Here is a 17,585-nt window from a genome sequence, read left to right on the forward strand (position 1 = left end):
ATTTTTCTTAGTGGCCATTGACTCAGACTTTTCATTGAGAGTGACTTACTTGTTACGGTTAGGTTAATAACCAGTCTTATATTTTATCTTGTAATATTTTACCTTATAATTACTACTTTCAACCACTGATTAGGTTTTGAATAACCAGTGTTAAATGCTAAATGCATTATTATTCTCACATCAGAGTCAATCTTCGAGCATAGAATAGTGCGATTAATCGACTCATTATAATGCCCTCACGACTGAAAGTATGGTTGTTTTATTGAAGTTCGTGTAAGGCTATCTTAATTTTGTAATGATAGGATAGATGGATGTGTTACCCTTTACAAACGAATAGTGGGATTGATTGTCATATTATTATACCCTCCTCCGACGGCTGAAAGGGAGAATATATTAGTTGTCGGTATTCGATCCACAAATTGCAAACCGAATATCCCAACCACCAGCACCAATAATAAACGCACTATGTGATTTTATATGACAGCAGTAAGACTTCGGATTTTCATTTCTAAAATGAGGGGCTCGATTCTCTTCGCTGGACACATCAGATAGCCCAATTTGGTTTTGCTATGATAAAAACACGCACACACTTCTTTGACGAATCTAGTAAATAGATTGGCCCGGCATGGCCAAGTGGTCGGGGCACTTGACTCGTAATCCGAGAGTCGCGGGTTCGAATCCCCGTTACACCAATCATGCTCTCCCTTTCAACCGTGAGGACGTTATAATGTGACGATCAATCCCGCTATTCGTTGGTAAAAGAGTAGCCCAAAAGTTAGCGGTAGGTTGCAATGACTAGCTGCCTTTCCTCTAGTCTCACTCTGCTTAATTATGGAAAGCTAGCGCAGATAGCCCTCGTGTAGCTTTGCGTGAAATTCATAAACAAACAAACAAACAAAAAAGATTAAATAGAACTTCTAGTTTAACAAGACAAATATTCCAGTTCTTAAACGATACAAAAATAAGACAGAAGTCTCATAGCTAGTATTACGTTAACTGTCATGTGAAACATATTTTGAGTTCAAGTCTATAGTCATAGTCCTACATATATTTCAAGAGTTTAAGATACAGTTTTCTTTTTGAACAAGACGAAAAACTTCAGTGTCGATTTTGATGACGATAATATTACCCCAAACAATGTAACCTTTACATAAGTAACTTTTAAGAGAAACACAAAACTCCTAAAGGAATTATGAGCTTAAAATTCAGAAATTCAAATCAAACTGATTAGAAAACTTTGTTTTCTCAGAAGTTACGCATTTCTTACACAGTTCAAATGCCTATTTGATACCAAAGCATTTCATAAAAGCAACAGAAAATCCATATTTGCATCCATAAACGTCTTACTTGACATGGAAATCTTGTGTAACTCAAGTGAACCTTAATGCCGAGAACGTCTGATTCTTGTAGATCACAAAATTAGTCATAATGAAAGATCCTAGTGAGATATTCCACATTCAAATTGTTCTGTAGTCCTTGTTCAGAAGATATAGAGAGCAAATGTTTATAATAACAGACTACATATAACACAACAACAAACTACATAAAACACATTTCTGTAAGATTCAAATATAGAAGCCATTATCGGTTGGTACTTCAAATCTAGATTTCTCTTATCTAATAAGAAATATTCTTTACGTGGGTACTTATATCTCGTTTTTGGATTGGTATATTCACGATAGAATTGCACATTTATTTTAAATTTATTACACGTCTCATTATTAATAATAATTTAAACTTTGAGATAGATTCATTATTCAGTGCTTACAGAAAATGTCACATTTTAAGAACCCAGGCGGTATCATATCAACCACACTACATCTGCCATATCCAGTGCTGACGAAGCCTTTCGTATAATGTCACGGCTCATCAGGCCAGCTAGAATACGGAATACATGGCAGTGGCCTAAGTGCTACATATACGTATGCAATTTTTACGAACAACAGTATATCTCTTTTTTCCTAATTAATTTTGAAAAGTGATACAGTTTAAATGTTGTACATTCTCTGCCACCCAGTTCATTATAGAAAGTTTATATTTTAAACTTTGTGAGACCTTTCATCATCATATGCTTAAAAACGTCTTACATTTGAAAGCAATGTATATATCTCTCACCACGTTTCGAAAATATAATTTAATAATTACTTATTGCATTAGTTCAGTTAACCACAGAAGCTGGGATTAAAACTTTCACCTGTTCCGTTATTTTCAGATCGTTTCGCTTTACTGTGTTCATTAATTCTAGATCAGCAGTGTCTCAGGCTGAAAACTTATAACGTTAAAATTGGGTTTCGATACCTGTGATGTTTAAACCACACATGGTTTATCGTGTAACTTAGTACTAACAATAAACAATCATTAATTGTTACAATCTAAACTTGTTCACCCATTTCATTATTGTTACATTGTTACAGTGCAAACCTGCTCACTGACTTCATTATTTTTATATTGGTATAGTTTAAACCTGTTCAACCATTACATTATTTTACAATGTTACAGTATAAATCTGTTCCTTCATTTCATAATTTTCACATTGTTACAGTACAAGTCTGTTCATTTATTTCATTATTTTCACATTGTTACAGTTTAAACCTGTTCATTCATTTTATTATTTTCACATTGTTACAGCTTAAATCTGTTCATTCATTTCATTATTTTCACATTGTTACAGTCTAAACCTGCTCACTGACTCCATTATTTTTATTATTATTATTGTTTAAACCTGTTCAAGCGTTACATTATTTTTACAGCACACTAGTGTTCCTGTACAAACAGTTTAAATCCATTTAGAAGTCTCTTTGTATGTAGTTTACGGAGTAACAATAATTTCTTTACTTGAGCACAGCCATTGGTTAGTAAGAGTGCAAACCATGTAAATTAAACGCTCATTTATCTCTCTTCACTAAAATGTGTAATTTCGGTGATTTACTCTCTCGAGAAGAGCATAAGCAAAACTAGTTTACTGCAATGGAAACAACAAAACACAGCATAGTCTGTTCGTTTGTATTTTGAGGAAACATTTACACAATAGTCTATTCGTACTTTACAACTCGGGAATCTAAGCCCAGTTTATAGTGTATATAGTGAGGTTTACCACTAAGCCACTAAAAGCAATAAAGAATATATTAGGCCTGAGCGTTTTTAATAGATTCTTTCTTTCTCTAGAGTTACTAATTTACCAGCTAGTCCGTTAAATAATCCTAAATAATGTATTCTGAAAGGATAATCACATATTATTCCAATGCCTATATAAACGATGGATAGATGGCTTTGTTCCAAACCCTGCAAGTTAAAACCATTGTTATGCATAACAATTAATATCGTAAACGAAACAAAAAAGAAAACTAATTACACTTCAGTTGAAAGTGTAGAAAAAAACAAACAAACCATCTCTATATACAGGGTGTCCCTATAAACGTACCCATCCTTTAAGTTATGATATGAATGTTGTATATCGATTCCAGAAGTTTTATTTTGTTTTCAGGTAATACTGGAGGATGTCTAAAAACAAAACCAAAACCATTGACGATTTAAACCAACAAATGACAAATGAGTTGAAAATTGTGTAACAGAGTGTTTGGCATTCTGTTATAGACGTCATGAGTGTTGGAGCCCCGTATGAACATCTCAAATGATGCAACAGTTGATGTGTTATATGAAGTATTAATAGTTCTAGCTTTTAGATTCATTTACTACTGTCTTACATTTTATGGTCAATCCTGTATGTATATATATATATATATAGTGGTGTGAAATGTTATATATTAGGAGACAACACTGCCTTTTATTCTAAAGACGGCTGGTAGTAAAACATTACTTAAAGTACAGAACAACGTTTCGACCATCTTAGGTCATATTCAGGTTCATCTTTGGAATAAATTACAACATGAGTTCCTTCTAAAACCTTAAAAATATCACGTTCTTTTAGTTACTCTTACCTTGACAGTAACAATAAACTCAACATTTTCCACAAACTTCATATTTATTTATTTATAATATTTTGTATTCCTTATCAGGTTTTCTCAATTTTTATTCAAAAAGGCTAAACAGCATCTTCATTGCTATTCCCCGGAGTACAGGCACCTCCAACATCAGTTGTATAGCAACTGTTCAGTTGTTTGCAAGTGTTCTTCCTATTCTGTGTCCAATCGACATTAACTCTTTCACGAGCATTAAACCTGGGACTGTTTCTATTGTGGGGGAACGTGCAGCGTGTAGAGTAAATCCCCAACGATCGGGATGTTCTCCATCGTCCCAAGTGCTGATGGAGCGTGTTTCGAACCTGAATTAATGAAGACGAATTTAATCATGATATCAAAAACGAGATTCGATAATTTTAAGAAATTACTGTGTTTATGAAACATAGTGGAATATTTTCAAAGGTAGATCCAGAAAAAGAAAAAGTTTAAGACTTCCTGAAAATAGTATACAGTAACTCTTGATTTCTGAAATTTTATCAGTATACAAGTTTTTATTAATTAATTAAACCTCTACGTATTAGTAAAGAAGTCTATGGAATGGCCGGTAGAACCTTTGATCGTTTTGAACACGCTTTTGTACCCCGCTAGTTCAGCAGTAAACCTAAGGATTTATAACGCTAGAATCAGGGGTTCGATTCCTCTCGGTGGACTCAGCAGATAGCTCGATATGGCTTTGCTATAAGAAAACACAAAAACAAACACACAAACACAGACAAACCTTTATAAAAATAATTGAAATAATCTTTAATTTAACTATGGATCAATCATGTCCATGAAACTTAAAATAAAACGGTATATAAATATTTCTAGAATGTTCTTTATCGAACTCCACGATATTCATGCTAGTATAATTCACAAGGTATCGATACTTTATGTTGGGGTCAATTTAGAAATTGAATATTGTAGTTCAAGTTCGTCAGAAAAAAAGTACAGTGAACGAAAAATAACCTCACTAGAATGAACTTTTAAAATGTCGCTTACCTCTCCGTTAAGGAAACAATACAAGATGGAAACTGTCAGACCCTATGAAGAAGTAACAAAAAAACAGAGTACAAGATGAATTAAAAGCCATTTTTCAGTGTTAATCTTACTTTTAGAAGTTAAACAGCTTTTCTACAATAGTTCTCGATACCAGTAAACAAATCTGTTCATCTCTGAAATATAGAGTCTTCAATTCTATATGTAACTTTTAATACAAGCCCTACGCTTGCTTATAGATTCATGATAAAATATAAAAATGAAAGATGATTCTTGAGTTAAAGAATAATAATATGAGTTTTACAACAAATTTGCTTACGTCACAGTTAAGCATGCTCAAAAAATTACGGAAATAATACATACAGAAATCATTTATAAGTTATGGAAATGCTATTAACTAGATATTTCCCTGGGACGTGTGGTATAGTTCTAGAACTAGTGTCATGTGTTCTACAAGTACTAAGCTTGATATAAGAATGATCTAGACTGACCAGTCAAAGAGAATATCCACCATTTATACTGAATTCGTGGCTGCTTAAATAAGGAACTTGAGAAATACTCTTTAATGAAGTTGTTAAACAAAACAGAGCTAAAGGACATGAAATCTTGAATAATAAAAAGTATTTTGTGTTCTTTATAGGTGGAAAAATTCTAGGTCAACAACAGTAACCAGTATCACACTTCAAGTCAATGATGACTACCACCCGTATCCGGAAATTAAAGGTTATGATAACGAAAGAGAACCCTTCAATCTGAAAGCTGCTGTAATGAAGCTAGGCATATCTCCTAGCACGACTAACGTAATATTAGAAAAATGACTTCAAGTATGCGAAGCCTCATGAATATAAAGTTAAAAAGTTTCCAGTCATTCCTCGAGATAAACTAGGTTTAACGAAAAGATGCTCCGAGAAACTTTAATTGTGACAATTCCATCTAGCTACGTAAAAATAAAAACTCTCAACGCAATTCCAATGGATCGATGTGCCTTTATCTTGAGTACCAGTTCAGTTGGAAGATGAAGATATTGGGCATTGGCCGACTTGTGGTTAAAAAAAACGCACAAGAGGTGTGAGGAAATATAATAATCGACACAAGGATGTCAAACTTAGTCACAGTTTACAAGGCGTGTAAATGGCTTTCATATCGTCGTCGTACGATATAAAATAATGATTGTAGTAACTCAATAAATTTAAAAGGTTTATTTGTTTTTTGGAATTTCGCACAAAGCTACTCGAGGACTATCTGCGCCAGCCGTTTCTAATTTTGAAATGATAAACTAGAGGGAAGGCAGCTTGTCCACATCACCTATCAACAATTCTTAGACTACTGTTTTGTCAACGAATATTTGGATTAACTGTCGCATTATAACACCCTCACGGCGGAAAGGGCGAACATGTGTGGTGGGATGGAGATTCGAACTCGAATCCCACAAACTGTGATCTGAGCACCGTGATCTCCAGCCATACCAGGCCATGATGTGGAAAACTTGAATAAATTTGAAAGTAGGTCCATCTTTATGGCAAACAAAACAGTTTATTTTCATTTCAGACAAAATAATTTAGATTTCAATTTTTTTTTACTGTACTTAAGGTATTTGCTAAATTATTTGCTAAACGTTTATGACTCCATAAAATTAGTAATTGAATCACTGTGCGTAAGAACAACGTTGACCACATCTGGATTACCATTACTGGCAAAAACTAATCCGTCAAAATTCAGAAGATTGTGGTTGTAGGTCAGCATCAACACCAGGAAATAAGTTAATTATTTTGGCGCTTTACAAACACCCTGAGATGGTTAGTTTTTAACGTGATTTTGTGTGAATAACAAAATTTAATCATGTTTTATCTGACTGTAAAAGTTTGTCATAAAATTCATTTGGTTTAACATGGTTTAAGTTTTCTAAAAAAAACAAACAAACCACATTAGTTCTAGTTTATTTAACATATTTGTTTTGAGTTTCGAGCAAAATTACTCTAGGGCTATCCGCGATAGCCGTCCCTAATTTAGCAGTGTAAGACTAGAGGGAAGGCAGCTAGTCATTACCACCCATTGCCAACTCTTGGGCTACTCTTCTACCAACGAATAGTGGGATTGACCATAACATTATAACACCCCCACGGCTGAAAGGGCGAGCATGTTTGGTGTGACGGGGATTCGAACCCGTGACCTTAGGATTACTAATCGAGTATTTTAACCACCTTGCAATGCCGGGCCATTATTTAACATATAGTCACACTGTGGGACAGCGATGAACTTACAAACTTACAACGCTACAATTCGTGGTTTGATTCCCCGTGTTGGATAAAGCAGATAGCCCAATTTAGCTCTGCTCTAAAACAAAACAAAATACATAGAATTTTATCATATAAACTATGTCACGTGACATTAGACACCTGCATAATATTTTACTTAATTATTTTTGTACAACATTTGAGAAATTTCAAATACATTAACCGTTTAAAAGGATAACCGTTTGCTATAATTCTTTACTTTAAAACCACAGTTGCGCATATTATACTTAACGTACCTGGGTTGAGAGTAAGGTAGCCTGGATATAGGTGAAGACGATCCGGGCAGTCTTGTGTGTCGGAGTTGCAATGACCAGGACATATGTCACTCCAAGAAGAGGAATCAGAACCAATAAAGCTTTAGCTGCTTTCCTGAGGAAAACAAAACAGGTCAAACTAAATGACACGGTAACTTAAGAGGTTATGAAATTTTATATTTATGGTATTTGAAAATGTTTCCTAGTTGCACATCTTAAAACACTATAAATATGATACACGTTCTATCACCATAGAAACCTAATCTTATTCTTTCGAAAAACACCCAATAAAACAGGTCAAACTAAATGCTGAAAATTACATTACAACTTAGGAGCTAATGCTTTTGTTTGATTATAATTATGCACAAAGCGTTACACAATGGGCTACCTGTGCTCTGTCCACTACGGGTATCGAACCCAGGTTATATCAGGAACTTATGCCCTATCGTTTTGTAAAACTCAGTGTGATAATATGAAGCTTAAACTGTGATTCTATTTTAGGGTTACAGAAAATACGATGAAAACATAAAACAATTTCAGATTATGTCAATCAGCAAACGAAAACAAAACTTATATCTATTTGTGTAAAAATCGCTGGATTTTTAAAGCTATTAAAGTAAATATTTATTTTTTTCAAGGCATGATGTGGGTGTAAATATCCTGTTCACAAGAATCAATCAATAATATATCAATCAATCTATCTGTTTGTCTGTATACATCGTGTTCACAAGAGCAAATCAATAACATATCAATCAGTCAATCTATCTGTCTGTTTGTATATCTATTTTAAAATGTATCAAAGCAGAAATCCAATAACTCACCGGTATTGCTTTTGTTCGATCGTATTGGCTGCTCTGAGTTTAGTGATTAGAACCCACATAATCTGTCCAAGAAAGAATACGTTTATCTGAAATAAAAAACATGCATTTAAAACCCAACAACATTCCAGCTCTTGTGAAAGTAAACATCAAGATATTAACGGCAATTATTAAATCATGAAATAACGTGTTTGTTTGTTTTGTTGAATTTCGCGCAAAGTCTATTCGTGGGCTGTTTGCGCTAGTCGACTCTGAATTTTAAAGATTGACTACACGGGGAAGGCAGTTATCCAACTACACCCACCGCCAATTCGAATAGTTGGATTTGACCGTCACTGTTATAACGCACCCACATCCAGAAATAGCAAAGTGTGATTTTTTTGCGGTAGTAACGGGGTGCGAACCTCGGATCCAAGGTTCGCCACGATAATCATTTGAACCTACTAGGCTCTCCGAAGAGATGTATAGAGGAAATGCTATGCATTTTGGCGCTGTGACGTGGGATATATTATGTTCTAATCAACGTTCGTAACTTGGTAGGATTTGGAAGTTTTTGTTGTTTTGTTTTTTTATCTAAGAGGTATAGTGTTTTTCTGGAAAAGACGGTCTTTTAATCTTGAGGAGGTAGGTCAGTAAGTAGATATGAACGGCTTATTTCACTGGTGTGAATTTAAGCTTGGCTAAAATTACGTCCTTCTATCTGAATAGTAAGTCATGCACGTGTTGGGAACTGGCATGGCCAGGTGGGTTAAGGCGTTCTACTCGTAATCTGAGGGTCACGGGTTCGAATCCCCGTCACACCAAACATACTCGCCCTTTCAGCCGTGGGGGCCTTATAATGTTACGGTCAATCAGCAGTTGCTGTCAGTGTACTCATTATTTTTAAATGTGCTTCTTGATAAAGCCTTATATATATATATATACGTATATTAAACAATACGAAACAACAGGTTCCTCAAGAAATATTCTTACATCATCAAATGTCTCACTCAGCTATTTGTTAACTATGATATCAAAGGCAAAGATTTTATGGTGAAGGACAAATGACTGAAGGTATAACGTTTCTTTAAAATACTTATAAATATTTTGATTAAATTAAACAAAATATCTTACCAAAAGTGAAAAACAGTAATGTATTGAAGCGCCACCTATTAGGTTGACAATGTATTTAAGTTGTTTTGAACAGATACAGTCGCTGGTATTTATTATGTAATATGATATTATCCGTGATTTAATCAATAAGTGTATTAGTATTTTTCCTAATACTTGAATAAAACGTTGTTAGTATCATAATAATAAATATATGAAAATTAATATAATAATAAAGAAATATAAAATAAAATCACCACTCCACTGATATTTGAATGGGAGACTTCTGCATGACGGTTAAACGCTGTACAAAGGATTCCTCCGTTTTCTTAATTGAATGTCAACAAATAACCCAAATACACAATACAAAATTCTTAGTATATATAATTCTCACTTAAATAGGATTTGAACTCGAGACTTCTGCCTGAGACAAATCATTAAGACAGTCTGAAAGTTGCCAACAGAAAGTTGAGCGTTACCAACAAAAGAAGCGTTATAAACCAAGAATGGCTTTTATATGTTTATAGATTCCAAAATATCAAATGTACTTGTTACTATGTTGCGAACAATATCGCCTAAAATAAATTATTTATCGAGTCATAAAAAAGAATTATTTAAATAATATGTGATATTTTATCCTGCTATTATATATATAAAACCAAAATATTTGAATCTACACTTCGTGTAAAAACGTATCTCGTGATCTAGACATACATTTCTTATCCCACTACTACAAGTGTGAACCAAGAATACATATCCCGTGATCTAGATATATATGTTTTTGTTACCTGCTATAGAAGTATGAACCAAGAATACATATCCCGTGATCTAAATATATATGTTTTGTTACCTGCTCTAGAAGTATGAAGAAAGAGTACATATCCCATGATTTAGATATATATGTTTTTGTTACCTGCTATAGAAATATGAACCAAGAGTACATATCCCGTGATCCAGATATATATGTTTTTGTTACCTGCTATAGAAATATGAACCAAGAGTACATATCCCGTGATCTAAATATATATGTTTTGTTACCTGCTCTAGAAGTATGAACAAAGAGTACATATCCCGTGATCTAGATATATATGTTTTTGTTACCTGCTATAGAAGTATGAACCAAGAATACATATCCCGTGATCTAAATATATATGTTTTGTTACCTGCTCTAGAAGTATGAACAAAGAGTACATATCCCGTGATCTAGATATATATGTTTTTGTTACCTGCTATAGAAGTATGAACCAAGAATACATATCCCGTGATCTAAATATATATGTTATTGTTACCCTGCTATAGAAATATGAACCAAGAGTACATATCCCGTGATCCAGATATATATGTTTTTGTTACCTGCTATAGAAATATGAACCAAGAGTACATATCCCGTGATCCAGATATATATGTTTTTGTTACCTGCTATAGAAGTATGAACCAAGAATACATATCCCGTGATCCAGATATATATGTTTTTGTTACCTGCTATAGAAATATGAACCAAGAGTACATATCCCGTGATCCAGATATATATGTTTTTGTTACCTGCTATAGAAGTATGAACCAAGAGTACATATCCCGTGATCCAGATATATATGTTTTTGTTACCTGCTATAGAAATATGAACCAAGAGTACATATCCCGTGATCCAGATATATATGTTTTTGTTACCTGCTATAGAAGTATGAACCAAGAGTACATATCCCGTGATATATATATATATATGTTTTGTTACCTGCTATAGAAGTATGAACCAAGAGTACATATCCCGTGATCCAGATATATATGTTTTTGTTACCTGCTATAGAAATATGAACCAAGAGTACATATCCCGTGATCCAGATATATATGTTTTTGTTACCTGCTATAGAAATATGAACCAAGAGTACATATCCCGTGATCTAGATATATATGTTTTTGTTACCCTGCTAGAGAAGTATGAACCAAGAGTACATATCCCGTGATCTGGATATATATGTTTTTGTTACCTACTCTAGAAGTATGGACCAAGAGTACATATCCCGTGATCTGGATATATATGTTTTTGTTACCTACTCTAGAAGTATGAACCAAGAGTACATATCTCGTGATGTAGATATATATGTTTTTGTTACCCTGCTATAGAACTATGAACCAAGAATACATATCCTATGATCTAGATATATATGTTTTTGTTACCCTGTTCAAGAAGTATGAACCAAGAATACGTATAGATGGTCAAAGTGCATAAATTCATATATATTTATCCTCAAGAGATACATGCCTAAAGCATATGGTTATAGTGAGTTTATCCCGATATTAAAGACACAAATATATTGGTTTACTTCGGTTGCGACCACATATAAAAAAAGATTGTGAAACTTTATTTAGAGGTATATTCAAGGTTCGTGTTCGTGGTATACCTTTACTAACCACAATAAGTATGATACCAGAACGTGTACGTATTATTATAACTTCCCATATAAAGCACTTGCAACCTGCGCAATCAATATTATCTAATACCAGCATTTAAGTGATGCTTGAACATTTTTCTATTGCCTTGATCATATATAACTATGTTATACGATGTTTTTTCTATGTATCACTCGTATGACCTTTATATTATGCTAACTTTTATCCATCTCCTATGGCACCACCGAATGCTAGTCTGCTATGGGATTTTTTCTCCATCTACTATAGATATAATAATATATCAATGTTACATTTATGTAATGTTTAGTCAAACCACTTGAGTTGTGATGTATATACTTCAAACTAAAGTTTTTCCTACCATATGACTTACAATGTAAATAAACAGATCAAGCCTAGCTTACCCGTTAATTTCTTAATATACGACGTCAAAGTTTGTAGAAAACTAAAATTACTTTGAAGGATAAATAAAATACTTTTGAATCACATAAATTCAATGACGTACGTTTGCCACAAAAGCAACAAAAAACCAACAACAATAAAGAAATAAAACACAAACAAATAGGTCATTTAGTTTAACTTTAGATCAGGCTAAGAATTCAACACGCCATCTTTAAATAGTAAAAGGAGGCCTTGTCAATCGATCCATTAATGTTTAGATTTTTGTTTTCATACAAATTAAGAGGAGAAAGAACAGCTGCGAATGACATGTTTTCTTCAACTAGTGATATAAAATAAGTTGTGCAGTTTAACATTTTACATTAGGTATTTTGGAACCACCATTATTTACACATAATAATTCATGTTCGATCGTGAGAGTGAAGGCGCTTCACAACATTTGTGGCTAAGAATTAGAAGTAAATTAAAATTTATATTTATTTTTTGAAAGAATCAATTTTTTCTCTGTATTCTTATGTCTTTAAAAAGATGAAGATAGAAAAATATTTTTTCGATTTTTAAAATTCCAAGAACTCAAGTGACTTTTCGTTTAGTTACCCTATTTAACAGAAAAAAACTGTTTAACTGGGCATGAAACAGTGCCACTTGTGACTTTATACAAATAACAGAATATTGACTGTTACAGTCGAATTTTCCAACTATATCCACATTTGTGGCTCCAGTAGATGTTTAAGTTAAACGTCAAACTACTGTATTTGCGATTAGAAGTTTATGATTTATTTGTGTGTTTGAATTTCGCGCAAAACTACTCGCTAAATATCTGTGTTAGCCACCCCTGATTTTTAGGTGATAGACTACAGACAAGACTAGTGAACACCACCAACCACTAATTCTTGGGTTAATTAATATTTTGCTAACGAATAGTAGGATTTACCGTCACATTAGCGATCTACGGCTGAAAGAGTGAGCATGTTCGGGTGCAGAACTCGAATCTACGATCCTCAGATTGCGAGTCGAGAACTCGAGCCAACAGACCATGCCAGACTACGGAAAGTTTTGAAGATGAAACTGTTAGTAGGTGTGTTCTTCTATTGGTTCGAAATAAATGTCGAGTAATCTAAAAATTGGACTCGTTTTAACGATTGTTGCTTTTTGATGTCATTCTTTAACGGGAAATTACATCACTGATTACAATTCATGTACTTTTATAGGGGTACTTCCTAACGATCAATTCACAATTTATATTTATATTTATTCATTATAGAAATCTAAATTTTTAAATAGGCTTACAGATGCAAAAATATTAACTATATGTCAACACTTTAATTTTTTTGATTTCGAGACATCAGAAGAAAGAAAATTATTTCTGGTAACAAAAATAATCTTAAGATTTTAAAATTATCTTAAGACGTAGGAACATAAATCAAAGTCGCTTGTTTCTTAGGCCTGATAAGGCTTCATCTTGTTACGACCTTTAATATTTTACTTACCTAAATTAACATATTCCATACAGAGTCGCTTCCCCCCTCTAGCGGATTAGTTCATGTTAAACAATAACAAATAAATATATAACACTTAATCCTAAAGTGAAATATTTCACTTAACGTCAGTTGTTACTAATTATGCAAGAGAATGTGGAATTTCGAATAGTACTTTCGTAAAATTAAAAAGATTATTGGAGTTGACATTAAGAAATAAAGTTTAAACAAGTTATCAAAACAAATACGACTTTAAGAAGTCTTTCATTGTTTCTCTCTTCTTCTCTTACTTCTAGGTAGTATAAGACTATAATATTATATGTTAGATAGAAGAACGCATTTCACTAAATAAATCAAGTATGAAAACGTATTTAATACATTTTTTTTCTCCTTTTGCGATTTACGTTGTTGCTGCTGCTAAATGCCACTAGGTATATTATATTATTTGTCACAAGATTTCAGTTTATTTATTACACGAGTTACTGCACGTGATCTTCCCATTTCGTCTTTAAAATGTTTGAGGATTTCATGTTATTAAAAAAGCAAGTTTGTTAGTTTCTTTAGAAGCTGTCTCTTCAATAAGTAACGACAGTCTTCAACACACACAGTGCAATCGGGTCTTTCTACGCAGTAAGCTATCTTTTATTTTCACAGCTATTTTGTTAAGTTTCGTGTGATTCTAAGGTCGTACTGTTATTAGTAGTTTGTTTGTAGTTAAGCACAAAACTAAAGAATGGGTTATCTCTGCTTTGTCCACCACAGATATCGAAACCCATATTTTAGCATTGTAAGTCCGCAGACATCCCTTCCCCCGCTAGAAGAATGGTATGTCTACGGATTTAAAACACTAAAATCAGGAATTCGATTTCCCCCGATGGGCTCAGCAGATAGCTCGTTATGGTATTGCTATAAGAAAAACACAGACATGCCACTGTGTCACCGAGGGGACCTAAATCACCAGATATCGAATCGTAAATTTTGTTTATCCGTTGAATGTTGTGCACAAAAATTTGAAGGATATTTGCTCTAGTTATCCCTTATTTTGAAGTGATAGACTATACAGAGAAAAGGTAGCTGGCCAATAGCATCTACCGCCAAATCTTGTACTACGTTTTACCAACGAAAGGTGAGGTTATCTGTTACATTATAAGGCCCCTACACAGATCATGTTTGATGATAGGTTTCTATCGCACTTCATGCAGATTATGAAGTGAGAACCCTGACCACCACGCCATGCCAGGCCTCGTTTTACGTTTCAGGTATGAATTGCGCTATAATAAATTATTAAATATATGATTCAACATATTTTACTTCTGAAAAATCAATATATATTTGTACTGACAGAATGATTGATGAATAGGTTAATAGTGACTGAATTGCTGCTTCTAATCAGTCGTTGGAAATATTTCATCTATTTTTTGTTTTACTGTTCCCATGAGTTAAAGTTGAGAAAGCCAATGAGCTTCGCTAGTTTATAAACTACGGAAGATAAATATTGATGTTGTTTACTGGTTAATTTATGAAAGTGTATTATGTTACTCATCGCTGACTGGTTAATCATTAAAGGCGTGTGGTGCATCGCTAACTTTAATTGGTTAATCACTGATGATTCGTAACGCCCTTAACTAAGTAATTAGAAAATGTAGTAGGAATAAAAATTTAAAAATTCAAAAGTGGTCATAGTAGGTTTTCAGGAAAAGAACAAACAGAACTAGTTGATGACTTTCACCACATTAACAACGTGGGAAAGCATGGATGTTATAGAAGTAATAAATAAACAAAAATTTAAGATATTGTTAAATGAACTGATCCAGTGTTTGGCTGTAATTGACTCCAACATGTAATAGTATGAATTTTTTTTAAAATGATACCAGGATAATATGTCTACTAATTATAATGCTATTTGATTACGTAAGAATTACTTTTACTTGTCTACAGTAGTAAAAACTCACATTTGTAAGTCCACAAACATACCTCTGTTCCACCAGGGGACCTTGTTTTACATTTTTCATTTCAATCACTTTGAAATATTCTATAAAATACTAGATTAGAAAAAGACATATACAAATAAATGGAAGTCACTCGTAATGTTATTAGTTATTGATCAAAATTTACATTTTTTAAAACTAAACTGAATTTAGTTCGTGAGCTAAAAATTTGTAATATATTAAAACAAAATATAACATATTCTACCAAATAAAATAAAGTCTATGTTTGTGTACCAGGAAGTTCTCTTAACCCTATCGCATGTGTAAATATATGATAAAATGAGAGAAAAAACTCACCAATAGAACGACAATAACCGGAACAATAAATATATAATCATAACTGTCTCTGATTTGCCATGGACACCTGGAAAAACGACATGAAGAGGTTAAAGTCGAAATGTTACAAATGTGTAATAACATTAATACAGTTCATTCAACGACTGTTATGAAATCGTACTTTTAAAAAATTAAATAAGTTATTACTCGGGTACAATAATGTTAACAACTGATATAAGTGGGATCTGAAGTTTAATTTAATTATTTATCATGGTAGAACAATGGTAACAATTTATGAAAGTTGGACTCCAAGTTTAATTTAATAAAATTTCATGGTACAATAATGGTAACGATTGATGGAAGTTGGACTCCAAGTTAAATTTAATTATTTATCATGGTACAACAATGCTAACAATTGATGAAAGTTGAATTCCAAAGTTTAATTTAATTACTCATGATACAGTAGTAACAACAACTGGTGTATATTGAGCTATACGTTTAATTCGAGGCATACACTAAATTGTCCACATCAGAAGATGAAAACAATATACAAATTTCAGTGGATTCACAAAAATGTTTTACTAATCAACGATTAAATCCTGAAATCCAACACATCTGTTAACTGCCATAAATGATTCACCTAGTGTACCAAGAGTTGGTGGTGGATGATGGTGACTAGCTGCTCTCCTCTAGTCTTACACTGCTAAATTAAGGACGGCTAGTGCAGATAGACTTCGTGTAGTTTTGCGTGAAATTCAAAAACAAGCAAACAATCACCTAGTATTAAAAGTTTCAACTACATGTAGGAACAGCAAAAGTTCCTACACAAGCAAAACTTCAGTTATAAACAGAATTATTCTAGTTTTTGAGCATTCTGTGTTTAATTATAGGCTTTGCAAAATATTACGAAGAGTTTTAAGAAATAATTTTTTTCGAATTTTATTACCTTAAACCGCATATCATCTAGTTTTCAGAGCTGTTACAACAACAACGATAATACCACGTGACAATAGTTTCATCCACTCGTTAAAGAAAAGGATAAACACTATTAGTGCTCTTAACGAACATATTCGATAGATCTACATTGTGATCATTCATTTTCCTAGAGCTCACTTCTCCACACTGTAAGCGGTCTTAACTATTGGACTAACAACGCAATATTTAAATGGTTCAGACACATTGTGAACTCGAAGTGTACGTTGAGCGTATTGAATATATTTGGTTTGTATTACCTTAGTACAATTTTGGTTGTTTAGTGATTCATTATGCTAATAAAATCTACGATTAAATAAACTTCACTAAACGTAGTTTCAGAGCTCAAAATAAAAGAAGAAAACAACAACTTGTACTTACTTACCTTACAAGTAAAAATGTGTCACTTGGGAGTGGTGAAAAATAAACTTTACTGAGAGCCCAGATGAGAACAACAATGGCAGGTAACCCTGGGTAACAAATAGAAGAATCATGGAAGCACGTTATACAAGTACATTTAAAATGTGAGGTAAATTTACTAATTCACAAAATAACAACGATAACAATACGGTATAAAAGTGATAACAGTATGTTTGTTTTTTGAATTTCGCGCAAAGCTACAGAAGGCTATACGCGCTAGCTCTCCCTAATTT

At 33.1% G+C, this 17,585-nt stretch overlaps 1 protein-coding gene across 1 annotated transcript in view; it reads right to left on the reverse strand.

Annotated features, from left to right (window-relative positions):
- Positions 1-3,963: 3,963 nt before the first annotated feature.
- The window catches only part of LOC143252515 (diuretic hormone receptor-like), a 48,167-nt gene continuing 34,545 nt past the window's right edge, over positions 3,964-17,585 (reverse strand). Inside the window, exons 8-13 of the mRNA XM_076504765.1 lie at positions 17,318-17,402; positions 15,982-16,048; positions 8,328-8,413; positions 7,489-7,621; positions 4,962-5,003; positions 3,964-4,282 (exon numbers count right to left, since the gene is read on the reverse strand). Of these exons, the coding sequence (XP_076360880.1) occupies positions 4,043-4,282; positions 4,962-5,003; positions 7,489-7,621; positions 8,328-8,413; positions 15,982-16,048; positions 17,318-17,402 (653 nt within the window). The 3' untranslated portion in view covers positions 3,964-4,042. The remainder of the gene's footprint in view (positions 4,283-4,961; positions 5,004-7,488; positions 7,622-8,327; positions 8,414-15,981; positions 16,049-17,317; positions 17,403-17,585) is intronic.

Source organism: Tachypleus tridentatus, chromosome 6 (assembly GCF_004210375.1).
Source record: "Tachypleus tridentatus isolate NWPU-2018 chromosome 6, ASM421037v1, whole genome shotgun sequence".
NCBI lineage: Eukaryota > Metazoa > Arthropoda > Merostomata > Xiphosura > Limulidae > Tachypleus > Tachypleus tridentatus.